The 27,513-nt window shown below is 39.5% G+C and overlaps 2 protein-coding genes across 4 annotated transcripts; one reads left to right on the top strand and one right to left on the bottom strand.

Annotated features, from left to right (window-relative positions):
* Positions 1–74: 74 nt before the first annotated feature.
* On the top strand, positions 75–12,373 carry LOC139953052 (uncharacterized). Of its 3 annotated transcripts, XR_011787934.1 has the most exons (11): positions 75–242; positions 983–1,168; positions 5,268–5,430; positions 5,959–6,028; positions 6,543–6,823; positions 7,364–7,570; positions 7,832–7,935; positions 9,056–9,186; positions 10,255–10,394; positions 10,667–12,286; positions 12,329–12,373. XR_011787934.1 is itself a non-coding variant. In XM_071952450.1 (10 exons), the coding sequence occupies exons 2-10, from the start codon at positions 1,032–1,034 to the stop codon at positions 10,937–10,939; spliced, it is 1,506 nt and encodes a 501-aa protein (XP_071808551.1). In that variant the 5' UTR covers positions 75–242; positions 983–1,031; the 3' UTR covers positions 10,940–12,373. The 3 variants fall into 3 exon arrangements, 2 of the variants coding, with proteins under 2 accessions (XP_071808551.1, XP_071808552.1); XM_071952450.1 differs by having other exon boundaries at positions 10,667–12,373; XM_071952451.1 differs by having other exon boundaries at positions 75–220; positions 10,667–12,373.
* A 45-nt stretch (positions 12,374–12,418) lies between these two features.
* On the bottom strand, positions 12,419–26,991 carry LOC139953051 (vitamin D 25-hydroxylase-like). The gene is made up of 11 exons (XM_071952449.1): positions 26,888–26,991; positions 24,442–24,493; positions 22,818–23,033; positions 20,974–21,156; positions 20,578–20,671; positions 17,887–18,042; positions 17,276–17,481; positions 16,236–16,358; positions 15,364–15,600; positions 14,867–14,965; positions 12,419–13,805 (listed from the first exon to the last, which is right to left on the bottom strand). Exons 3-11 carry the CDS (start codon positions 22,975–22,977, stop codon positions 13,540–13,542), a joined length of 1,524 nt encoding a protein of 507 aa, XP_071808550.1. The 5' UTR covers positions 22,978–23,033; positions 24,442–24,493; positions 26,888–26,991; the 3' UTR covers positions 12,419–13,539.
* Positions 26,992–27,513: the final 522 nt, after the last annotated feature.

Consider the following 27,513-nt stretch of genomic DNA (forward strand, 5'->3'; position numbering starts at 1 on the left):
CCAATAAGAGAAGAACTTAAGGAATATTCCCAGTGAGCATGCGCGGTATCCAGAGCAACTATTCCGCCATCTTGAATCAGCAATGCCGTCCGCAGGATGTTTTTATGCACGTATTTCCAAAATTAATTCATGTGCCTTTTTAAACAATTAATTTAAAGCTTTAGAGGATACCGTCGGGCCTTGAAATCGGTCTACACTATCCCGGAGATGTAGAGAAGATGTAAGGCATACGTAGTTGCATTGTAAGTGTTTGTTTAATAAAATAGTTGTAGTTTAAGAAAAGCTGTTTTTTGGTCAGGAATAGCATGCTTGTCAATGGCACGATTGTTGACGTTTTTGATAATTAAAAATGGGGGCGGGGGCTGTCAAGGAGGGGGAAATTGTGCTGTTTGCCTACTGCCAGTGCCTCTATAATTTAATTAAAAAAATTCATATTCTTAATATGGAACCAGGTTTTGAGAATGTATTGATTTGTCTCTGCTTTTAAAATTAATTCGTCAATTTTAAACATGTTCATTCATTTCAAATTCATAAAAATAAAAATTATTATTTATTAATAAAGTCAAAACTAAAACTTCTTTAATCTTTAATTCTTACTTATAAGGGTTATAAAATAGTCACAGGCTCACGCAGGTTTATTCATGTCATCCATGATTCATGGTCGTGGTTCAAATAAATCTCCATGATTCAATGAAATTGAAGTAGGCCCCTAGCAATAAACTTTATTTAGAGAATGGAGTTAGACACTTCAAAGTTTTTCCTTAATTCGGGTGATGATTGAAACCCAAACCCGTTAGCTCAGCTCAGTTTAAGGTTATTGTAACTACCCTCAGAATATTACGCTCATTAATCATTATTAATATTATGCCATTTACACCAAGTTTTCTCTCTTTTTTAAGCCTATTTTTTAACAAATTTATTCTAACCCAGTTTTACGACCTTCGAGCATTTTAAATTGTCTTAAATTTTCCCCTTTTTTTAGGTTTAATTTTCTGGAACAGTTAACTCAAAAACAGCTTTAACTTGGAAAAATGTCACGGGCGACAGTGTCAAAGTCCCGTGCGGATAAAAGTAAGGACAAAGACAAGGATCGTGGAGGCAGCACGTCAGTCCCTGTGCCTCCCGTCAATACTGATGTTATTCCTGGTCGCTTTACGGAGACAGACTGGTAAGTTGGAGGATGGAAGAAAAGACCCTTCCCATGAAAATGCTAATTATATTCACGTATCGATTGCGCAATGACATCTTTGCGCGATTGATCGAATTCGCTACGAGTATTTTTTCCCGTTATCAGCGGATCGCGCAGGAAAGGCTTTGCGCGATCTACCGATCGTGCAGGAATGGGTTTGCGCGATCGACCGATAGTGCAGGAAAAGTTTTGCGCGATCAACCGATCGTGCAGGAAAAGTTTTGCGCGATCTACCGATCGTGCAGGAATGGGTTTGCGCGATCGACCGATCGTGCAGGTAAACTATTCCTTAGGGCGATTTCTCAAAGCAATAAAATTCATAGCAGGACAAATTTTCAGTATCACCATAGTGATTTATATAGTGACGTCACACTACGATTGATTTGCAGTTACAATCAATGTTACATCTTTGTGAATTCGGCCCCTGAACATCATCCGATCGCGCCAAACAATTCCTGCACAATCGGCCGATCACTCATAACCATTCCTGCACGATCGGCCGATCGCGCAAAATCATTCCTGCACAATCGGCCGATCACGCCGAGCCATTCCCGCACGATGTTGCGCGATCGACCCATTGTTGCGCGATCGACCGATTGATGCGCGATCGACCGATTGCTGCACGATCGACCGATTGCTGCGCGACCAATAGATATTTCAATAGCGCAGCGCGATCGGTCGAAAGCGCAGTGCGATCGGTTGATCGCGCAGATTGACCGATCGCGCCCAACATATACATTACAGACACTACTGGTTTGCAAATGCCAAAGAGATGGCCACAAACATCCCGTACAAAAAGCCCTGATGTTCTTTTATATTGCCAACCAAAGTGTCATTGCGTACGTGTGACCTGCAATTTACATATTTCCTAGGAAGGGTCTATTAATGTTTGTTTTAAAGGTCATAAGTAAAGTAGAGAGTCTATCCCGAGCCAATATTGCTCATCAGGCTGGTGTTTATACCCGGTTTTCTTGGCATTGTTCGACTGAGAATATTTCGTCTGTACTCATTTGTACTCTTTGGACAAGAGAAGCAATAACATAAACTGCCTTGCTATTGATAAGGACACAAGTGGTGGACTGACCATGACAGGATTTGAACCCACACTCTGTAACAGATGTCAAGGAGCAATTACGTCCAGAAATTTTGCATGTCAAAATATGTACACTAAAAATGTTTTTTTTGCACACTGATATTGAACAGCAAATGGTAATTAGGTGTTCGGGCAACAGCCCAAACAACTCTTTGTTATTGTTTTTTTTTTTTTTTTTTTTTTCGTCTTCTTCTCAGAGTCGATTGTCCGCATGATAAAGCATGGTTGCGAAAGTTGCATAGAGTTGAAACTTTGCACGCAGGTAGACAATGACCAGTAGATGATACATAAGTTGTTACGTCACGATGACGTCATCAGTTGACGAGATACACTAATTCAAAATTTATTATTTCAAAAAATCATAACTTTTGATCTACATGAGGGATTTTTACAATCAATACGTCATCGGAAAGGTCATTAAAAACTCCATAAACGACTCACAGACATGACCCCTTTTTTGTTTTGTTTTTCTGGTTCAAATCGAGTTTATTGTATATTTTCTTCAAACGTACAAATTGCGGTTTTATCAACGACCTTACTGCGTTGATAACACCGGTTCCCGTCCGATCACTGAAGTTCAGGCGTGGTCAGTACTTGGATGGGAGACCAACTGGCGACTAAATTTTGTGACCTTCTCTTGACCTTTTGACTTGTCTTAAGCAAGGCTATGAAATGAAAAATTTGCTAGGTGTGCCCAGTAAGCACAAAATCGACCGTTAAGCAGCTCTATGAAATCGGGCCATGCTCTAGCAGCAGTAAGAGATCTGCTCCAGCAGTGCAAACCTTGTAGGTTCGAATCCCACCAATTTTATAAAACACATTGTGTTAGGATTAAAGGGGTAAATGTTAAGTTTTGAGTTAAAAAATTTGATGTGTACACCGAACAAGTGTTTGTAAATATACAACCACTACATGTAAAGTTTTTCTTTATAAATCTTTTTCGAAAGAGCCATATACCTGAAGATACTCGTGAAGTGGTTATGAAATGTCAGTTTTAGATGTGGTAGGCAACCATTATAGAGGGAAACCCCAAACAATCACGTAGGGTCTCAACAATCAATCCACACGATTCAAGCCTTCGTCCCTAGATTTTAACTGGGGTGCACTAAAAGTTCACATGCTAAAATGTTCACCTTAGTTTGTATTTGTGAATTATTCATGTTTGGAGCATTATTAAGGGTTCCAACAGCCGGTGTGGACGTTTTTTATTGTCATTTATGAGCTAGCAACTATTAGTGCAACTTTTGACATTACAAATAATATTAGCTCCCCATTTAACTGTTTACATCTGTTTTCATAAATATAAAAGTCATCAATAAAAACTGAATACATTTTTTTTTAATTACTTTTATATTTATGAAAACAGATGTAAACAGTTAAATGGGGAGCTAATAGTTGCTAGCTCATAAATGACAATAAAAAAACGTCCACACCGGCTGTTGGAACCTTAACAATGCTCCAAACATGAGTAATTCACAAATACAAACTAAGGTGAAAATTTTAATAATATTATCTTCGCAATCATATCAATCTGAAAAGTACAAATCAGTATACTTGCAGTAAGTGGAATAATTATGTCAAACAGCAGTGCAAGATGAAATTCGAATTAACTCCAGTTTGTAGAACGGAGACCTAATTATAATTTTCGTTAATTTTTTTTAGCGTGACATCATTAAATGTCAGGTCACGCGAATTCAATGCTTATAGTTAACCAAAGATATATCTCCTGAACCACGTGTCATCGAGTCGTAATGTTTGCTCTTTCTTGTAGCTCTTTGGTCGGACACTTCCCCTGCATGTGCAAAAGTTGCTGTTTTCCGATCACTGAAGTTAAACAAAATCGGGCCTGGTCAGAACTTGGATGGGAGACCAATTGGCGATCAAATTTTGTATTAATTGCTTTTCTATTTTATTTTTTTCTTCTCCTATAAATAGCTACGTTTTTAGTCTTCAAGGCGTTTTCAACAAACATTTCCCTTCCGGTTAGTTAGTCTCTTCTCCAGTCGTCATTATGCTTAAGTTCCTATGCCCTCAACCACAAAAGCTATTTTGACGATCTACATCATATAAAAGGGCTTTACGTACGTAGTCTGTTTTCAAGGCGTTTTCAACAAACATTTCCCTTCTGGTTAGTTAGTCTCTTCTCCAGTCGTCATTATTAATCAGTTCACATTTCCTCGACCACAAAAGCTATTTTGACAATCTATATATCATATGAAAGGGCCTCACGTACTTCACAAAAATGGGTATGTTGGTGACCTTCTCTTGACCTTTTTAAACCGGAGGTGCCTGTAAAATGTTTTGAAAAGGCTTATTTAAAGCCATTGGACCCTTTCGGTACAGAAAAAAAAAAAAGTTCACAGATTTACAAATAACTTTCAGGGTTTACAGAAGGTAATGGTGAAAGACTTCTCTTGAAATATTAGTCCATGAAATGCTTTACTTTTTGAGAAAACGGTAAAACAATATAAATTCTCGTTAACGAGAATTACGGATTTGTTATAAACACATGTCATGACACGGCGAAACGCGCGAAAACAGGAGTGGGTTTTCCCGTTATTTTCTCCTGACTCCAATGTCCGATTGAGCCTAAATTTCCACAGGATTGTTATTTTATATATAAGTTGTGATACACGAAGTGTGGGAATTGGACAATACTGTTTACCGAGAGTGTATAATGGCTTTAAAGGCTTTTAGGTTGAAATGTACACTTTTTGATGCTTTACCATAAAATTATTTCACATCAAGAAAACTGTTTGGTTTTGATTTCTTTGCAATTTGACGAGCTATTAACAACACTTTTTTCATTGATTCAAACACTGACCCAACAATAGCCGAACACCTAGTTTTTATTTACAACTGTAGCCTCAAGGAAAATCCATAGCTATACAAAGAAAATCATTCACTGAATGTACATTAAGCATCATTATGAAAACCTTATTGTTTTAATTTTTAACATTTTCACTTGTTTCTTTCTTGTTAAAGGGGCTCATTATTGGACAAGGAAGAAGGGGAGGATTTCATCGTTGATATTGTTGGTGACGTCGTCAACTCCGCCCTACATATCATCTATGAAAACTACATTCAGAAGCAGCTTTACCCATACACAGTCACTCAAGCTAGAGATGCTATTCTTCAGATTATAGAGGTAAATTAAAATAGATGAATATTTGTTATTATTGATGAATAGATGAATGTTGATGAGTATTGATGACTATATATGAATAGTTATGAATACTGACAATAATAAAAGTCTATACAAATCTATATAGCGCTTTATACACCTGAAGGGCGTCTCAAAGCGCTGAAACATACAGTATTTTTATGCAAGGTATGGGACTCAGTGAATTATTATGAGTAATGATGAATAGATGAGGCCTCTAATGATGTCACTTTTCCTCAAAACACTCTTTCTCTGACTGTTTTCGCGGCTATAACCAATAACTATTTCGGTCTTTGGCCAGTGATTAGCCAAAGACCACCTCAACCCAAAGGGTTATTGGTTACGACTGTGAAAACGGACCCCAGGTGTTGTATAGACTTTGGTGAATTATTTTTAGAGAAAAGGTTGTTATTGTAGAAACCCATTCCAGATTCAGGCCAGAATATCTTTTGTCCAAATTGTTTTTGTTAACAAGTGTTTTCACAATTGGATTTTTTTTTTTTTTTTGTCTAGTGGCAATTTCTGGCAAGGGATGAAGGAGAGGAAATTCCAGAAGAAAACTTCACATGGCAAGAAGAGGAAGGTAAGTTCATCTTAGAGAAACTTCTCAAATGGCTACGACGTTAAATTGTCTTTTAAATACATATGGCTACCACCTTACTCATTATCCCATACTTTCCCAATACTTAATTTCCATGCCACTAAATGATTTGTGCTCGGAATAGCAACAATGATCAATTTGAAGTTCACTATTTGTGATGGAACTGCAATCTAGTGACAATTGTTGGTGTATCCCAATTCTAGTGTTGCTTTCAAAAGAGCCATGAATACCTTTGGTAGTGATCCCCTTTTAAGTGGTTTTAGAGAAATAAGTAATACAAAATTATAATCTGACAAAAGGCTTCAGGCATGAAGCTTTTCACAGGCTGTATACTCTCAACGGAGCTGAGATGGTTTAAGCTGTTCTTGCTCTACGGTATTAGTGAACTAAAATGGCCCAGTGACCAGGGGCTAAATGTTAACGTGCCATGAGCATCACTGAGTGACTGACCTGCTCGAGCACTATATAAGAAGTCTTTTTTATTGTTCCATAACAGAGCCTCAACCCTGCATACCAGACGCCTGGGCTCAGGGGTCCGTGCCGAGACAACCCCAGCCTCCCGTATCGCCAGCAATGTCCGAAGCAGACACGGAGGTAACATCCATCAGTCGACTCTCGGAACCGGAGATCCTGGATGACCTACCTACCACCATCAATGAGACAACAGGGACCATCGCAGAGGCGGATGAAACGTACGCACCTGTCCCAAAACCAGAGCAGATCAAAGAAGAAGCGATGGAAGAGGTGAAAGATGAGAATACGTCTGAACCAGAGAAGGTAAGATTTTGTCATGATTTCTTTCTCAAATCTTGTTGGATTTTTAACTTAGCATAGCGGAAATTTAATATATCCTTCCCACAAAGTATGTAAACTGCGCACCATGCGTGTGCGCACTACAGTTCTGGTTGGCAAAATGAAGGAATATCACCCCCTTTTTGTATGAGGATGATGGTGGCGTGACACAGACGCGTTTGTGTGAAGTTTATTGCACATCTCTATGGTGCTTGCCAAATAATAATGTCTGTACGTATGCGTGAATGATAGCATATTCCATGGGAAGGATCTATCAAGTAAAGTTTGTGGGAGCACCTGTAAATCTCTTTTGAGTAGTCTTGGTTCTAAAAAGAACCAATAGTTCCTAAGTCATTGTTTCGATCAGTATGCTCTGATCGTCCTCTCAGTATGATCTGAAATTGAAATCAATCTCTGTCTTTACTTCTACGAGAGCGCTTTTGTGAAAACATATCTTAAAGTTATTCACAGAAACTCTCTGACGTCTCATTTTTCTCCCCCAAACCCTTGCTGTTTTCTAAACAGACTGAGCCAGTTGAGGTGAAGCCGAGGAAACCCAAATACAAGCCCCACCGAGGTCCTCTAAGATCAGCCGGGCTAAGGAACATCACCAAGACGCTGGATGAGACGGATCTAGAATTACAGCTCGCAGAGCAACAACAGAGAGACCCTACACCAGAGAAGAAAGATATCTTTGAACATATGCCCTCGTCATGCCATTCAATACTTAAGGTTAGCTGTTAATCGTGTGCTCTCAGCCAATCCGTTGTTTTTCTTACAGTTGCACTAGGGCCAATTCCATTGCTCTGCTTGAAATCTGTGCTTACGATCTCCATTCTCCGCTTACTGTGCAAGCGTTGAATTTCTGCGCTATCTGTGTAAGGGAAAACTATTCAACCTTTGCATGACATTGAATGGAGCTCGCAGACGAAACTTTGCGTACCGTTGCATATATAACATGTATAAATTTGATACTGTTTGGTTCTTTTGCAGGTTCAAGCAGGTCGACCTCCTGGAAGTAAGGATGTGACTTACGACGAGAAGGGAAATGTGGTCTCAGTTATTAAATTAGATGCAGAGAGACTTCCATCTCACAGGTAAATATCAAAGTCTTATATAGCACACAAGGCGCTGAGTATATACAAACTTTCAGAAAGATAGGTTATTGCAGTGATGAATTCTGAATTCTTTAGCACCTTATAAGGGTTTACAAGGTGCTACGGCTCATACAGCAGCCACAGCCAGGAGCACTGGGGCGAACCCCTTTTCTTTTCGAAAAAGTGCACTGGGTTCTTTTACGAAGCAATGGTTAATTGTCTTGCTTAAAGGAACACGTTGCCTTGGATCGGTCGAGTTGGTCTTTGAAAAGCATTTGTAACCGTTTTTATAAAATGCATATGGGTAGAAAGACGTTGTAAAAGTAGAATACGATGATCCACACAAACATGCCTCGAAATTGCACGGTTTTCCTTTTACGTCGTCGACTAACACGGTCGGCCATTTATGGGAGTCAAATTTTTGACTCCCATAAATGGCCGACCGTGTTAGTTTGCACAGTAAAAGGAAAACCACGCAATTTCGAGGCAAACTTGTGTGGATCATTGTATTCTACTTTTAAAACATCTTTCCAACCATATGCATTTTATAAAAAAAGGGTTACAAATGCTTTTTATAGACCAACTCGTCCGATCCAAGGCAACGTGTTCCTTTAAGGCCACTGTTTCACGGCTGGGGATTCGAACCCACAGTCTGCTGAAAAGAAACACCAGATTTTGAATTCGGTGCTCTTAAAATCTCGATCATGACACTTCCATCTCAAAGATAAAGACACACCTCATGAATAATCCATGAAAAGAAATATTAATCAAAACATTTTTTACGAAGTTATGCAGAAAGATCGGATCAAAATGTGAAAACCCAGGCCGGTGAAAAATCTGGCTTAACCCTTGTGTGAGTCAGGAGAAAGTGGTGAAAAACCATGCACACTTTTCGCCTGTAAACACATTATCCTTAGTTTGGGTTGTAAAACCAAATTCAGTTGTTGTTGTTTTTTTTTTTTAAAGGTGGTTTTAAGCCATTCCATTGTTTTGCTTATAATTTACAGTAGCACGGTTGAGTTTTCGGCCCCTTCTTGGGGAATCCACCCAGAGAATTGTTTATTTTTTGTATGACGGTTGTTGGTTACTTTATGCTTCTTATTCTTTTCTATTTCTTCAGAGTAAAAACCAAGTTTGCGATAGTTGATCCAGCTGTTGAGGCTGCACATGCTAGACTGATTGCCATGAGGACCGGTCGTTACATCTCCAGCACGGATAAAGCATCTAATACAAACGGCTCAGTGAGAAACGGTAAGGCTTAAGGCCCGGTCCCACTGCAGCGATAACGGAAATGATAACGATCACGACGCAAAGAAAACGCATTCTTTCAAAGGCAAAGCTTTCATTTGGTTTCTGGAACTGGAACTGGAACTTTTGTCGAAAGAACCATAAACCCGAAGATACCTTTGTAGAAAAGGAGTAAATGAATATGAGTTTAAGATGTGGTGCACAACCCTGGTAGAGGGAAACCCCAAAACAATCACGTAGGGTCTGAACAACCAATCTACACGATGCAAGGCTTCGTCCCTAGATTTTATTGGAGTCCACATCAGTATTAGGTCACATGGTAAAATGTGCACTTTAGTTTTTACTGGTGAATTATTCATGTTTGGAGCATAATTAAGTATTCAAGGGTTCCGACAGCCGGTGTGGATGTTTTGTTGTTGTCATTTAGGAGCTACCAACTATTAGGTAAATTTTTTTTCAAAGGCTTTTAGTTTGAAATGTACACTTTTTGATGCTTTATTACACATTGAGAAAACGTTTTAATTTTGATTTCTTTACAATTTAACGATACAGCAACAATACTCTTTTCATTATTTTTTATTTTTTTCTTCTCCTTTAAATAGCTTCGTTTTTAGTCTGTTTTCAAGGCTTTTTCAACCAACATTTCTTTCCATTTAGTTAGTCTCTTCTTCAGTCGTCATTATGCATAAGGTTCTCAAACACTGTTTATTACTATAACGACAGTATTTATATTTACATGTATTTAATTTTCTCAACAAAACCAATTTATTGTTGTTATTTCTCTGCTCAGGGCAATGTTCTTAGTGTGTTTTTGCCTATTCCATTTATGTTTATCAAAATATTAATTATTGTTCTCGTGTTTTACATTGCTGTTCCTTGGGTGTCTTTTAGGCAGATTTTGTTGCTGTAAATTATTTAATTATGTAAATTATTAATGTTAAATGAGTAGGGTACATGGCCTTAGCTTTCAATCCAAAACCGACCTTCTTCAGCGGCATACTATTATTATTATTAATTTTTATATACTATTGGCAACAAATTCAAAATATTTATTGTTAATTCTCTGCACAGGGCAAAATTCAAAGACTGGAGGCAACATCATGGCTAGCGCTATGACGGTAGGCAGCGGAAACACAATGACCACCCATATGAGAACGGCATTTGAGAGCAACACTGTCAGTGGAGGCATTACTCCCCTGCCCCCACCTCTTGTAAGTTGGATAAATATTTTTGTCTTTACTTGAATGAAATGAAAATAGTTATTTGGGCCCAATTTCATAGAGCTGCCTAAGCACAAAGCAAAGCTAAGCACCACAAAAATTCATAACAGAGCGAGGTAACCAGCCAAATTAATATGTCAGATGTAAAAATTTGTGACTGCTCATTTCTGCTTAGCAATTATTGCTAAGCAATATTTTCTGCTTAAGCAGCTCGATCTACAAAATAGTTAACTGAGATTTATTTTGTTGTTGACCACAAACAGATTGAATCTATGGAGCTATCACCAGGCGTGATCGTCAAGGAGGGCAATCGCATTAAACGTGGCCCAAAACTCCAGCTCCGTCACGGCGAGGCGGTCACGTCGGCCAAGCTAAGGTCCCTGCGACCGATTGGCCGTGACGGCAACACTCAGCAGCAGATCACCGTCGAGCACATCCTATCGTCGAGGTCACCCATCCTCCGTCCGCTTCACTCCACCGAACCCATCCCTCCGATCATACACCGCCCTTCACCACCCCAAGAGAGTGCTGTGTAAGAAATATTCCTCATAACATTTAAGAAGTAATTCAATTGCGTGTCATACCTCGAAATCCGTCCAAGAGTTTTTCACAATTTCTGAGCAGTATTTTTTTACCGTTATATACTAATAATTCTAGTATATACACATACAGGGATGAGATTTTAAGTTCAGTCTTTTGTCCGATTTCAGACTTTTTAAAGGTCTACCTGGTAATAAAAAGATGCTGTACTTTTCTCCAAATTAAATAAGACGTGCTCTTGGATCTACTTCTCTAGCACCAAGGACACTGTTCCCGAAAGCTCCTTGGAATCTGGAACTCCAAAGGGTGATCAACAGGTTGAAATGCCATCATTTCAATATAGCCCCTAAGATTTGAATCGGCAATGACTCTTATCCCTGCACATTTAATATGTTTATTATATGTACATATAATTTGTCCGAGCCATCGTTTGAAAGAGTAGAGACTTTAAAATTGAACCTCTTTACTGTGTACTTTGGGACTGTACTCCGTGTAAAAATTGTTGTACATATGGTGCGTTTTGTAGAGATGAAACTGCATTTAATTCTTGTAATTTATGATTTAGGCCTAATTAAGCAATACATTTGTTGTTTTGGATTGTGTTAACCCCTGATAGTGCTGATTATTACTTCCATATGAGTATGAGACCTCATCGCAGGAAGTAAGTGACAGAGAAACTGGTATGTGGATTTTTGAAAAGAGGTTTTGAAAGTTGGTGCATTGGCTCGACTAATAGTCAAGATCCTTGACACTGATTTTAAATGCTTTTTCTTCTTGGAGATTGCCTGGAACTGGTTGCCTGTAAATTGCCTCATGTGGCATGGGCCTTGCGTCACAAGCTCAAACAGCGACTGTCATTGGTCGAGATCTGTGAGTGGCATACCAGGCAAGTTTTCATTTCTTACCTCAATGATTGTGGCCTTTGTAAGGATCGAAAGTGGTAATTTTGGGAGAAAAAAACATGACTTCATATCAATGAGGTTTTTATTGGCATAAGCCTTCCTTAGAATACCCCTATCACCATACATTAATAGTTCCAATACCAGGAACAGCCTGGACCGATTTCATAGAGCAACTTTGCTTACAATGTTGTTTGCTCGGTAAAGATTTGCAGGATACCAGTCACTCATTGCAGGCCTGTATGCTTCGTTTTTGAAAGGGCAAGGGCACCAAGGCATTTTCTTCTTGGTAAAGGGCACCCTATGAGGAAATTGTAAATTTGTACTGGAGCATTTCAAGGGCACCAAGGCAATGACCAGGGGACACGGAGGCAATCGCCTTCGTTGCCTCCGTGAAGTATCAGGCCTGCATTGTACTAGTGACATGGTACATATTGGCTGTAGGTGTAAATTTGGTTGTGCTTGGGCCACTTTTGTGTGCTTAAGCAGCTCTATGAAATTGGGCCCTAGTTTAAGTCACTTTTTCCTCTCTTACAAAATAAATTTCATAAAAATTCACGAAAAATTTCATTACAATTCTTTAAACGAATAACCCATTCCAACTTCCATTACACCTTGTTAAAGTCACATTACCTCCCCCACAAAATTAATATTATGAAAATTAGTCCCCCAAAATGCCAGTAGTCTATCTTTACTTTTTTAAATGAATGTACATATATTCCAACTTCCATCACAAAAGCATTTTGTGATTGTATATTTTCGACTGTACAAAAACGTTTGATTGTATTCTAGTAACTACTTCTTCCAATAAAACTGATTTGTTAAAAGAAAAATCAATTGCAAATCATGAGTATTCTGATATCTTGCAGTAAACTTTGTAAAACTTAACATTTACGGAAAAGCCATCATCAACAGGTTACTTAAGAAAAATTAATATATGTACAGGCCTGATACTTCACGGAGGCAATGAAGGCGATTGCCTCCGTTGCCCCTTGTCATTGCCTTGGTGCCCTTGAAATGCTCCAGTAGAAATTTACAATTTCCTCATAGGGTGCCCTTTGCTAAAGAGAAAATTCCTTGGTGTCCTTGCCCTTTCAAAAACGAAGCATACAGGCCTGCATGTATTGTAAATCAAACATAAAATACCGGGAAGATGTATTTATTAGGCCCTATTACTACATATAAAGTGGAAGTTATGTGTTTTGACACGGGCCGTTCTCCACGTGGCTGGCATTTGTTTCAAGCTTGGTTCAACAACACGAAAAACCCCGGGTATGAGGTTGTCATGTACACTGGTATTGCTTAACACACTCCTGTGCAAATTGTACATGCAACAGTGGAGCAATATTTCTTCTGCCAGCCGCCAATGTTTGTCTTTCTTTTAATTGTGGCAATTACGTTGTAATGAAGTTGGAACGACTCCAAATAGTTGTTCTCCTTTTTCAAAGGCGAGATATGAAATTCGACCAAAGTTCGAAATCACAACTAGGTAAGTTAAAGTAAACAGCGAAATTAATTTCGCAAATTAAACATTAAGAAATATAAATATAGGCCTACATAATATTGTTTGGTCCCCACCTTACAAACTATTGCCAAGGTATAACAAAACAATAAATTGTTGCAAGCTGTGCGTGATGTCCAACTGATAGACACCGAAATTATAACAAGCCTGCATACTGTGATTATCAAAACTGCGTTTACTCGTTTTTCGACACGTTGACTTGAAATGGCATGGGCCATCTTGATCCCTGGACTTCTAGGTCCTGACCGAGCAAGCTCTCCCCTCCCTCCACGCCGTCTGCACCGTCGATCTTAGCTAACCGATACCCCTGAAGAAGACGACAGAAGGTGAGAAAGAGGAACGACTCGGCTTGGAATTCCCCAAGACATCTTCGGACGCCCATACCGAATGGGATGATCTTCTCCGGGCGGCTGAACGAGCCGTCTTCACCGATGAACCGGTCTAAAAGAAGGGGGGAACGAACGAAATGGATGTTATGATCACTAGTTAGTACAAGGGATTGTACAACTGGATGTTATGATCACTAGTTAGTACAAGGGATTGTACAACTGGATGTTATGATCACTAGTTAGTACAAGGGATTGTACAACTGGATGTTATGATCACTAGTTAGTACAAGGGATTGTACAACTGGATGTTATGATCACTAGTTAGTACAAGGGATTGTACAACTGGATGTTATGATCACTAGTTAGTCCAAGGGATAGTACAACTGGATGTTATGATCACTAGTTAGTACAAGGGATTGTACAACTGGATGTTATGATCACTAGTTAGTACAAGGGATTGTACAACTGGATGTTATGATCACTAGTTAGTACAAGGGATTGTACAACTGGATGTTATGATCACTAGTTAGTACAAGGGATTGTACAACTGGATGTTATGATCACTAGTTAGTCCAAGGGATAGTACAACTGGATGTTATGATCACTAGTTAGTACAAGGGATTGTACAACTGGATGTTATGATCACTAGTTAGTACAAGGGATTGTACAACTGGATGTTATGATCACTAGTTAGTACAAGGGATTCAAGGGATTGTATGTAGGCCCTAAACGTTTGGTAATCACGTTTGACAATAAAAAATCTTTGGTTAGAAGCTTACAGCAGCGTCTAGCATTTTAAGAAACATTTCCACTTCGAAATAATGTGGTTTTATAAGGCCTTTCCCTAAACAAGCGGTTTTTGTGGCCCAAAATTTGAATCTGAGAAAACACTTCTCAGATCTCCTAAGGGTTCGTTCTTCTTGCGTGCACATATTATTATTATTATTATTCGCTCCGGATTGTTGGCAATATCTTTTTTTTTTTTTTAAGTATCAGAGATGAGCTTTAAAGATCTGGGTTTCGTTGCATCAGGAGCCGATTTATTTTTCTGTCATGTTGTTTCTTCTCGCTTCATAGACGTTCTTAGAAAAGGTTTTCGTTCACTAATAGACCACGAAGGCGCGCGCACATTGCATGATACCACAATACCGTTGGTGTCAAAGTTTTACGTACCTGGGTTGAATTCCTCTGGTTTTGCGTAGTTCGTCTCGTCAAAATGAACCCCGTATATATTATACAAGATGACGGTATCCTTAGGAATATCGAAATCCCCTACAAAATAGACACATATTTCTGTTAATAAAATAGGGTTGCACATTAATAAGAACTGACTATAGAGCGGGATTCGAACCAGTGATCTCCGGATTAACGTGTCAGCGCTCTACCAACTGAGCTACCTATAGCCCTATGGTTGGCGGTCTCCCTCAAAGTATCTTTGTTTGGGGTGCAAGTCGGAAGCCATTCAACCAACCACCGCTAGCCAGGAAGATAAAATTGGGCTGGGAGAGGATTATGAAGGACGCTATCAGAAGAAGTTTGTACACAGTTCTCCGTGTGGGGACAGAATCTCATGCCACATCGCCCGTAGGGCCTACGTACTTTTGCCAAAGTTTTAAAAAACTTGCGGACGGACGTTGCAAAATAAAGGTATACTTCGTTAAAATACGTACTCAGTTTGGTGTCTTCACGCGCCGAACGAGGTACACCCATCGGGGCTACGGAACCGAACCTCAGAACCTCCGAGAGGAACGCCTGCGTGTACGGCATGGCATCTCGATCGTCCAGTGACGGGAGGCGTTCGTTCCCGATGACCTCGGCAACCTCCTTGGCAACTTTAGCCTGGATGTCCGGGTACTCGGCAAGTATGGCAAGCCCCCAGTATGTAGTGGTCAGGTAACCGATGGAGCCTGTAGTATAGTAGTGGGAAAAGTAAAATGTTAATTACTTCACGGTCTATTTAGAGCGCCCGGTCATCTATTGCCGCCCCCAACGGGACAACAGGGTCCTGACGTTGCCCTATACCTACAGGTTTCTTCCAGACCTATATCTATGCTGCCATGGAATGTGACACCGTTAGTGTTTGTTCATGTAAGACTTTAGTTATGAAGCTTTGAAAGTTGTCCGCCTCAGAAATGGACCCTCGAGAATAATTCTCTGATGGGGTTTTCCTCCCACATCTAAGAGTGAAACTTCTTTTCCTTTCTTCTCTCCATTTCTTGGATACTACAGTGAGTTTGCTTTTCTGAGAGTCGCTGGCTTCACAACCAACGAAATGAAATGATGAGGCAGAAATTATTAATTTTTACGATTTGGCGTTTTACCTCTGAATGACGAAGCGATAACTATGATTTTCCTGGGAATAATTCTCTGGGGCTTTCCTCCCACATCTAAAAGTGAAAACTTCTTTCCTTGTCTTCTCGCGATTTTTTGGGGCTATACTTGAGTGAGTTAACTTTTCTGAGAGTCATTGGCTTCACAACCAGAATATATGAAATAAAATGATGAGGTAGCAAATTAGGGCTCACTGTCTTGTGTGTTTTACCTCTGAATGACGAAGCAATAACTTGCACAACGTGTACATCAGTTAGGAACTCGTACTGCTCCTCTTTCTTAACAGCCTTCTGTGCTCGTATCAATGCCCCACACAAATCAGTCAGCTCGTCTTCTGTAAACGAAATTCGACAATCGTTAAAGGCAGTGGACACTATTGGTAATTACTCAAAATAGTTATTAGCATGAAACCTTTCTTGGTAATGGGGAGCTGTTGATAGTATAAAACATTCTGAGAAACGGCTCCCTCTGAAGTAACGTAGTTTTCGAGACCTCAGATTTAGAATTTGAGATTTCCAAATCTAGCATCTGAAAGCACACAACTTCGTGTTACAAGAGTGTTTTTTTTCTTTCATTATTATCTCGCAACTTCGACGAACGATTGAGCTCAAATTTTCACAGGTTTGTTATTTTATGCATATGTTGAGATACACCAACTGTAAAGGCTAGTCTTTGACAATTACCTTTAGTGTACAATGTCTTTAAACTCTGCCAAACTGATTTAAACAATAACCTGAACTTCCTTAGAAACAAATTGTTGACGATGATTGCTTTGAATCGCACGTAGGAACCGCCGTAGATAACAAAAAAATAGCAGCAGAAAAGTTGAAGCTTAATCTCCATTATAGTGACCTTCAGAATTTGGCTGTTGCAAACTGCTTTACCGTCAAAAATGGTACACATGCCGAAAATAGTTCTATAACGCTAAATGACAACACAAACAGGTATAACAGAAGCAGTCAAGTTTGCCGTCTGGGTCTGCCACTCTCCTAATTTCTTTCCACTTGACTGTTTTCGATGTCTTTTCACTTCTTTCCATTTGACTGCTTCAACAGTAATATACCCATGATATGCATTTTGTGTTGTAATTTTAGCCTTCGAGAAAGACTCTGTTGTAGGCTCGGAACGTCAGGCCATTAAAGAGGAAGGGAAATGTCAAAATTCACTTTATGTGACAATATCGGATTTTTCAATAAAATGGAGTCCCCCATGTGAGCGGGGAAAACATTCCAAGTCTATTTGTACTAATACCTTCATTGTACATGTCACGGCGTTGAAGGAACTCAGTTGTGAGGATCTGCATGAACTTTCCCACAACGTTTATTACCTCGCTATTGGACGAGAGTGGGAGGTATTTGAGAAACGGGAAAATATCTGCAGGCATTCTCCTGCCCACGAGGTTCATGCTGCAGTCCACGCTCACTACCTTCACAAGATCACGGTGAAGCTTCTCGTTCCTGCCAGAACGGAGAAGACAAAATATTGAACTAAGATAAAGTGGGACTTAAACCTGCGACATACCGAGTTAATGTTCCGGTGCTCCACCAACTAATATCTATCCTTAATGTTTGGCGATTTCCCTATTTTCTTAATATAAATTGTTTTTTTACATAAAATATTTTATGTTTTTTTTATTAAATAGGCTGCTTCTCCATTACGGGTCATTTTCAGATTGTGACGTATTTATACTTTAAAAGGTCATAACTTTGAAATCAAGAATGACACAGATATGTGTTAGATGTGTTAACATGAAGCTTGTTGAATGCTCTTTTCAGCCACGTATAAAACTCAAAAAGTTAATTGCCCCCCCCCCCCATGTGACCCAATTTCAAAGAGCTCCATCACAAAACTACTTTTCTCACTCGGGTCCGAAGCACCATGTGACGAGGGTTCCCATGGCCATTATCTGCCCCAGAGCTATCCCATCTGCCGGTCCCTCCTGCTGCAAGAATGGTTCCACGTAGTCAGTGAACTGCTTGTTGACTGAAACGTCAAGTTGTTTATTGCTGCTTACCTTCCTGTCAACAAAACATAGCCATTGGACCTTAATAATCTTGTAAACAAAGTCAGGACGTCTCATGTACTACATACCTGAAGCACAATTTCTACATTGAATTTTTTGCAATAAAACATCGTTATTTGAAAAACAAAATACTTGTACAATTTACCCAGAAACGAGTGAATCCACCCATTATATATACAATATTTATCTACCCAGCGATTTTTCCTGCATGCGCAAAATATAGCCTCAACAAACCTTATGTTCTTTGTATTTTTCTCTTTAGAAAACACAAGTATCTACAAAACAAGAAGTGCAAATGACCTCTCTCTCTCTCCTTAACTATTCTGGCCTTAGCTAAAATAAATAAACAGAGCTACATATTCTACAACCCGTTTCTAACGCTCCGTGTGTTTGGATGGCCTGAGGTGATACATGGAATGTAAAGGATGTTCTGTCCCCCCAGGCTATCGTCTCTAAATTGCTGGTGTAGACCTTTCATCTGTTTGGCGTCATAAGTTTACAAAAGAGCCACAGAGCTTTGACTTCAAACGATTTGAATTCAGCTCAAAAAGGAAAACATCAAAGCTCACATTTTTAAAAGAAACTGTCCCGTAAAATGAGTATTGAGATTTTGTTTATAAATGATGAAATGGGGCGTTCATGAATTTCCCTTGTCATTTTAGACTACACCATTTTGCGTTGTGTAGAAAACTACAAGTTAGATTAACCTCGTGTTGTATAAGTGTTATTAATTATTACAACGAGCGGAATGCTTAAGATTACTCCTTCTGTAAAGACGGTCTAAAAAGGTATAAAGGATCACTCTTAGCATGGAGGGAGTTCCTCCGTGCTTGTATAGAGCAAAGACTGGTCCTTGGTAGTTTATATATAAGACGGACCACCATCGTTTCCTCCTCACCGAATACTCTACTCAAGCAGCCACCCAAAACGAACGTCCGAAAAAATTATACCATGACTTTCTTGTGGAGGGCTGTAATGTTTCTTGGGGGAAATAGGTAGGCTGGTAAATTATTGGTAGAGGCAACTGTCCCCAAGGGGTTTGTCAGATCATCATGCTGACAGTGAATAACGTCTGTTTTAACGATAATAACACAACCAAAGCGTAGACTTGTGTACAAGTCGTTAAGGTCTGTCGCGGTGATAGCGAAACGGCTCACGTTATATACCGCAACCATTCCGCGAGACTGCCGGTGCCCCAGTCCGCCGGAGATACCGTCCCCCTTATGGAAAATTAAAGGAGCACGTTGCCTTGGATCGGTCGAGTTGGTCTTCGAAAAGCATTTGTAACCGTTTGTTATTAAATGCAAATGGTTAGATAGATAATTTAAAAGTAGAATATAATGATCCACACAAACATGCCTCGGAATTGCACGGTTTCCCTTTTACGTCGCGAGGAAACACGGTCGGCAATTTATGGGAGTCAAAAATTTAACTCCCATCAATGGCCGACTGTGTTAGTCGACGATGTAAAAGGAAAACCACGCAATTTCGAGGGCTATTTGTGTAGATCATTGTATTCTACTTTTACAACATCTTTCCAATCATATGCATTTACAAATGGTTGCAAACGCTTTTTATCGACCAACTCGTCCGATCCAAAGGCAACGTGTTCCTTTAATAACGTGGGCTGTAGGTTCATTTATACCGTACATTGCAATGCATTGGTTGTACCCATAGAGCTATAAAGATTTAGCTCTACATGGTTGTACTATATACTAAATATTTGTCTGTCCATAGGCAAGGGTAAAAGCATTCGCTTCACCTTATACCTCAATGTTGTCTCTTTATAATGTTACTTATTACTGAACCATTGTGTACCCCATACTATATTGCTTGGGTTATTCTGACATAAATGTGCGTTATCGTCAAATAAAGGGTGGTGGGGGAAGGAGCGCGAAGTGTCTGCTGCAGCGCTTGGTGACCGCGTGACCTCAAAAGGCCAGTAAATGGTGCCAAGTCATTATTGATGATCAAAAGGCTATACGGACTACTAACTTTTACTGCCATGATCTTTTGTGCGGTTATGCCTCTAAACGACCATGGTCTCTTTTTTGTGAACGAGTTTTGACAGATAATTTGTGCCAACCAAACAAAAACATACACAAACCTTTGAAATGCCACAAACAGAGCACCAAATTCGCCAAGTCTTTGTCAATCTCAAATCATTTAGCACTATTCCTCCATGCACTGACCCACAGTCAGTTTCCCTTGTGGTTTATTATTTGAAAATAAATGAAACTTGCAAAATTGTTTATACATGATGGACGTGCCACTGAGCTAATTTAATGATTCAGACAACGAGAGAATATCAACAAATTATCTGTTTAATATTGGAAACTACTGGTCAAATCGGCCAAAAATACAATCCTTTTGGTTTTGGAGTTAAACATAACTTAAGGCCATGGTCCAAAGTTAGGACGAGTTCTTTGCGGCGAGATAAGCCTCGTCTAAACCCTTTGTGAAACTCACCCCTGGCATCTTTAAATAGGAATACAAAATCATTAATGATACAAAACAAAATGGAACCTACTTGAAACAATTGAGGGCGTATTCTCGATGTAAGACCCACGTTGGACAATAGTTGGTGTAGCCCAGATCGCGATAATCCTCGCTAAAAATATCCGCTAGAAAGAAAATGTATAGGTGGAATGTAATCTTTTATTACAAAAAGAGTGACGCCATTCTGTAGGGATTCTTTGGCATGCAAATACTATATTTGTCATTTGCCTTTTCGAGGTCTGGTGGACACTGTTTGGTTTGGGTGTACACAGACATCCAAACTAACGAACAACGAACAGTATTGAAACACAGATGGAAAGATTATAACGTCACTGCAAGTTTATCCAATGAAATCACTGATTTTGTAACACCAATACCTGTCTTTCGGATACAGACAGGGGACCAGACTAGGGCTAATGTCACTTACTTGAATAGTAGTGTGGTCTGTCTGCCAGTGCCAGCGATGGATCGGCCAAGCCTTCGTGGATAACCTCGTAGCTGTTTAACACCACGTACCATTTCGTACCCAGCTTGATGGAGAAAACATCGCCGTAGATCTTGCTCATTTCCACCATCAATACCCACAGCGGCGTCCCTTCTTTGGTAATATCTGAAACAAAACAATACAATGTATACTTTCTAACCCCATTCATGTATTTCCACTTCACTGCTCATGTTTCACTTAGTTACCTGTTCATGTTTGTTGTGTTGTCATTTAGCCTTCGAGAAAGACTCTGCTAGGGTCGAAACGTCAGGCCATTAACTATCTTTTGCATTTATACTCTCGGTCCATTTGGTTGGTAAGTTGTTTGCAACAGCTAATTCTATTTTCTCAAAACAATACAATGTAAGACTTTCTAACTTGATTGTTTGGTTCAAGCTATATTAAAGAAATAAATGGTCTTCAACAGGACAATGCAACCGTTGAATCCCTGAGTCTCAGCATGGAGAAAGACCTCCACGTTAAGATTGAACTACTTGGAGGTTGGTTAGATGCAAAGTATTTTTTTTTTTAATCGTGGAACATTTCATATCAAAAGGAGGCAGCGTTTTCGAGATACCGCCTAAATTCCGGAGCGAATAATGTCCACGCCACGGAAGAAATCTCCCAAATAGGAATACATGATTACGCTTTCAAATTGTTTGCCATAAAAACTGATATCTTTTCCAAAGTGAAGTGTTTCTCAAACGCTGTATATTTTAGAAACCTGATGAAGGCTCTTAATCAAAAGTTGTTACCATTAAGAGTGATTACCAACATTCCCTTCTTTTCTGCTCTGTGAAATGTTCTTTTTGTCGCCATTTATTGAGTTTCCTTAGGCCATTGTGAATGTCTCTTGTGTGTACTTTCTTCTTTTTCCCACGTAAATTGTTATAGGGCCTATGGCTTGTACTTTAGTGCGGTTTTTATTAAGGGAGTTTTTCAGTATGCAATTAAATGAGGTTAACAAAAGAATTGACGTCTACAGTGGAGGGAAAAATGAATGTGAAAGTTACCACACACCGAGTTGAATCATCAAAACCAAGGGTGCGGTTGTGATAGCCTTTGGGACCTTTAGTAATTGGGATCAAACATAATACCACTAAGTTGGTTACACCCCTATGTTCAGACATCCCTTGTTTCGAGTTTCGACACCCATCGTGACCCTTTAGCCCTAACCTTAACCCTAACCATAGACTTTTATTGTCGGTGGTTTCGGAACATAGGGTTGCCGGAACATACAGAGGTCCGAATCTGTCACTCTTTAGTTACAAGAGTATTATTCACTTCTCTAAAAGAGTTTTTCATTCCCGAAAAGTTTTGTCGCTTTTAAGGAAAATGTCTGTTAAAAAACAGGGCCAAATATAAGCATAAGTAATGAACGCGGATTGAAGCTTCAAACAGCATGCACTTCTCGATGCCTTTCCAAATTCGCAAGAATGGGGACTTTATCTTAACACAAACTGCACACATTGGGAAATCCAATAATATTTACCCAGCAATTTAAAGGATAAGGGGTCATTCAGAATTGTCAGTGTTAAAGGTTCGAAAGTTGACCCACCCACCCACTCCACATACACCGAATAACTAAGTAAAGAACCAGTATTTCAGTATGGAAAGGTTTGGGGTAACACATACAGTTTCGACGTTTCGATCAGTATAATGCTCTGATCGTCTTCTGGACCAGCCTCTGATCGAAACGTCGAGTTGAAACCAGAATTTTTCAGACATCAATTGTTTTAAATGGCTTTTCCTGGCTTAAAGAAACAACTCTTTTTTTAAACACTCACCTTTAATGTTGCCAACGAACGGAAGAGGCGCTGGTCCTGGTGGAAATCCTGACGGGCGCCGAGAGTTAAACACACCCATGACTATGAAAGACAGTCCGGCAAACATCATCACCGGCACTACGCTACCCATAAGGCCAAACTCAGACAGCAAGCCCAGCATGTTTTCCAAGAAGGAATCACCACCAACTGAGAAAATCACTGAGGAATTGTCAAATCCTGTGCACAAAAAGGGTTCCACCCGGTAAATACTTGTTTTCAAGGAATGATGTTGATATCGCGGAAGCTATTGGTTTTAAGAGGTCAAAGAAAACGCGACCCCCTTACTCTAACATCCTGTTTATTGCCCTGCTCATTGGTCACCGTGTGTTTACGTAATGATTACGGAGGTCAATGGGTCGCCTGTTGCGAGTTAAACCGGATGAGGTCTTTTTTACTCTGTCCACACACGGTGTTAAAAGATAAACCCGAAGCGGTCTAAAGATTATCCCCCTCCCTGGACGGTTTATCTTGTGGGTTGAACTCAATTCGGGCTAACTTTAGATCCGTTCAGACACACTGTGTTGAACCATGGAGGAATATATCAATCGAGTTGAACCATGAGTTAAACCAACTTTAGTACCGTGTCTGAACGCACCCATAGGAGGGTCCCGTGATTGATAGTAAGAAAAGGAAACATTGCATTTAGATCTTTCTGTATAATTCAATCATGGAGGTAGCCCCCACCATCAACTAATCCAACAATCCAATGAGGCTTAACAATACCAAGACAAAACCAACACAGAGGGGAGGTATGTCTAGTACTATGCTTCAAAGGCAAGATTACCGGCAAATTTCAATGACTTTATCTTGGATGTGAAGAAGCAGCGATTCTGGCGACACAATGCATACTCTAAACATTGGATTAAGTTGTCTACCTCCATATACGCGTAAGAAGTCAGCAGATGAGTTGTATATCTCGTTACTTAATAAAAAGCCTTCAAAATCATGACTGAAGATAAACGCGCAGCGCCAACCACACCGGGGCGAACCCCTTCTCTTTGTGTGTGTACTCATCAAGGAACGATTGCATCCAGCAATTTTTCACAGCAAAAGAAAAAAAAAGAGACTGAACCTATTTTGTGAAAACTGAATGCCAATATTGAGTAGCAAGTGATGATTTTTGAGTAGGAACTGAATAAATTTGTGAAGCAATTTGCTTCTACGCTATGGAAATCGCTCGCTATACTGCCGGTGCGTTGATAGTTTTTATATTGTTTAACAACACACGTTAATATTATGTTATTAATATTATTCCAAATTATAATTCTAAATTAAATTCTGGAAATATAGTACATTCTTAGTGTTATAAAGTACAGAACAAATCGTGACGTTCCTAGTAAAATCACAAAATTAATACTCTAACACGTCATAATAAATAAATAAAACGAAAAAAACGACTTGTGGTTCCTTTAAAGCATCGTCTGCAGTCGAAATGTTTAGGTAACTCACATGTCACTTCCTTTAATTGCACACAGAAGAAATGTCAAGTCATATCAATCGCCTAAGCAGAAACCCTCCTTGCAAACTGGAACTAAAATCAAACATAATATTGCATGCAAATTGCAATGACCAAAAAGAATATTACCTTTAGTTCTGCCAGACACCTAGTCTTTTCGCTCATTCCGTAGTAACTCAGCCTGATGAGATATAACAAAATTATAAATAGACAGCTGTCGCAAACTGAGCATGTCTCTAGTATGATTGAACCTGCAGACCCTTCACTCGGTACACTTGTTCAGCTGTTTGTCACTGCCCACTCCCACTCCCTGGAGGCACTAAGGGAGTTTACGAACCCAGGATGTTAGTCTTGGTACAAGACGTTGCTGTTCATTATCACTCAGCAACCGCGATCGCCCCCGCTTGCATTTTTTTCCTGTTGTATAGAATTGCCATCCTCAAAAAAATGTTCCGTATTTTAAGTATTCCCTTTTTACGCTCCTACCAAGGAAGCACAGAGTCAGTCGGGGGACTGGTTGTATTATATCGCATTCGGGCGGCTTGGGTTTATCCTTGCTCTATGGTTTTAGCTAGAGTTATTGTCTACACAGCCTTGATCAAGGCTAGGCACTGGTTAACACCATGGGCGTGTTGATTTCAAATCAGGAAACAACGCGGCGTACATAAGGGTTGAGAGTTTTTAGCACACGGATAATCATAAGTTGGAAGAGAACTGGTTGTCAATAAAACCTTACTTGGTTAGATGCGGTGCAACTTTCAAACAGTGTTAAAAACCATTTTGAGAATCATTTCATTTTGTGGAGAACAAAATGCCAGTTTCTATAGCCCCTAAAATGACATTTTTTTAAACCGCCTTTCACAATGTTTTATACTATAAATAATAATAATAATAATAAAAATAATAATAATAATAATAATAAACAACGCTTATAAAGCGCCTTACATCCATGACTGGACCCCAAGGCGCTGTACACATTAAAAATAGCTGCAAACAAGAGCAAAAATAGCCAAAGAGCGTAACAGATTTCTAAAAATATAAACCACACAATGGACCAGCCAATAGTTAAAACCACAAACCGCTCGTTACCGAGTAAACGCTAACCGAGTAAACGCTAACAATAAATTATTATGAGAAATTACCAATAGTGTCCAGTGCCTTTAAAAGGGGGGGGGGGGCACTGACACACACACAGAACACCATACCATAGGGTAGTCACGATCTGTAGGCCTACAACATACGACCATGACCGTTTGGCCCATTATCCTTCATGTTATGGATTCAAAATAATGTCTAAATATCGAACATTCTGGTTTTGGTGTTGTGTGCCAGGTGCACAACCACCGCGGTAATACGATGAATAGGCCCTTACATGCAGGCGCTTATATAGCGTGTAATCTGCACTAAGGTTTTTTTTTTTTTGTTTTTTTTTTGTGTTTTTTTTTTTGGGTGGGGGGGGGGGGTATTTATACATCTGCATTGTCTGATAGTGTCGTCATAGTTATGTTCGTAAGCGCAGAATTTGTTGATAAGCGGAGCCATGAAATTAGGCCCAGCACGGTACTAGTTCCTCCACCACAGTGCTTGACCTCTTTCGGTCAAGGTCACAGCTAGCGTTTCCTGAAGTGACAGACCATGGACAGATTATAAAGCACTTTCATTCGGCATCAACAGAATAGGACAAAGGCTCTGTGCTTGCTCTATATGAGTATGATCAAAGTAAAGTACGTGGTTGATAGATATCTGAATAGGATTTGAAACTTTGCATGGTGGAAATAAATACGATATGGAAAGGTTTGCGGTAACACCATTTGCGGTAACACCAGTTGTTCCTTTCAGAACCAGCGCATTAGAGATAGTCATTACCTGGTGCAAACATTTCTATATAGAAATATGAAGCTATAGACTTTCCCCAAATACAATAAAAGCCTGTTTGTTTTGTTCTTGCTTCACAAAAATGTTAATGGAATACTGTGTATGCGGGTCACTGTTATGTTGTTCATTCATTGGTTATTTGCTGTAGGGTTTATTTGCGCAGTAACCGTTTTTTTCTTTCATTATACGAAACTGTAGTGACTGACATCGTATGGTGCTGCTCTGGCGAGATTTGGTAGGCTAGGCAGGAAACCAAAACTTCGAAAACGAATAATAGTAGTCAACATGTCAGAGTAAAACATCAGTTCCCAACTATAGCTAGATAACTGCACTCTACGATAAAATTGTCCATGACATAATATACCTTGGTTGCTAATTTCTTGTCAATTCGCCAACTCGAAACCGCGAGACACACGCATGTGAAAGCATAAGATGCGTTTCTACATTCGTATGAAGTAGTAGATGCGCCGTTAGGTGTAGTTTAAGTTACATGGCATAGTACCGCAAACAAAATGCCATCAAACAAACAAACAAACAAACAAACAAACAAACAAACAAATAAAAAAACAACAAACAAACTAACAAACAAACAAACAAACAAACAAACAAACAAACAAATAAACACACAAACAAACTAACAGACAGACAGACAGACAGACAACAAACAAACAAACAGACAAAACAAGAAACATAACCCTACCTTGTTGATGCTTAGAGCTCAGAGTGTCTTCTGACCAGTGGCCCGGTCTCTCGGGTTGAACTGCCTTTGTATTGGCCGTATGCTCCACTTTCAATGTTTGGGAACGATATTGTCCCATTCCTCTACATGAATAGCTGTGCCGCTTCATAAGCGGTAGGCTTGGTTTCAAGTCTGCGATCGTGGTTTTTGTAGTCTACCCGATCGCCAATACATTTTGGCTGAAATAGCGCCCTTTTGTATTAAAGGCAGTGGACACTATCGGTAATTACTCAAAATAAGTATCATAACAAAAACTTTCTTAAATTACCAGTAATGGGGAGAGGTTTATAGTATAAAACATTGTGAGAAACAGCTCCCTCTGAAGTGACTTAGTTTTCGAGAAAGAAGTAATTTTCCACGAATTTGATTTCAAGACCTCAAGTTTAGAACTTGAGGTCTCGAAATCAAGCACCAGAAAGCACACAACTTCGTGTGACAAGGGTGTTTTTTTCTTTCATTATTATCTCACAACTTCTACAACCGAGTGAGCTTAAATTTTCACAGGTTTGTTATTTTATGCATAAGTTGAGATACACCAAGTGAGAAGACTGGTCTTTGACAATTAACAATAGTGTCCAGTGTCTTTA

Source organism: Asterias amurensis, chromosome 21 (genome assembly GCF_032118995.1).
Source record: "Asterias amurensis chromosome 21, ASM3211899v1".
Lineage (NCBI taxonomy): Eukaryota > Metazoa > Echinodermata > Asteroidea > Forcipulatida > Asteriidae > Asterias > Asterias amurensis.

Excerpts from the sequence above, each read along its gene's own strand:
- LOC139953052 (XM_071952450.1), top strand. The coding sequence starts at position 1,032 with ATGTCACGGGCGACAGTGTCAAAGTCCCGTGCGGATAAAAGTAAGGAC. Across the intron at positions 6,824-7,363 it reads ATACGTCTGAACCAGAGAAG|ACTGAGCCAGTTGAGGTGAA; the intron begins GTAAGATTTTGT and ends TTTTCTAAACAG. Across the intron at positions 10,395-10,666 it reads CTCCCCTGCCCCCACCTCTT|ATTGAATCTATGGAGCTATC; the intron begins GTAAGTTGGATA and ends GACCACAAACAG.
- LOC139953051 (XM_071952449.1), bottom strand. The coding sequence starts at position 22,977 with ATGCTGGGCTTGCTGTCTGAGTTTGGCCTTATGGGTAGCGTAGTGCCG. Across the intron at positions 21,157-22,817 it reads GTTCGTTGGCAACATTAAAG|ATATTACCAAAGAAGGGACG; the intron begins GTGAGTGTTTAA and ends GTTTTGTTTCAG. Across the intron at positions 18,043-20,577 it reads TACGCCCTCAATTGTTTCAA|GAAGGTAAGCAGCAATAAAC; the intron begins GTAGGTTCCATT and ends TTTTGTTGACAG.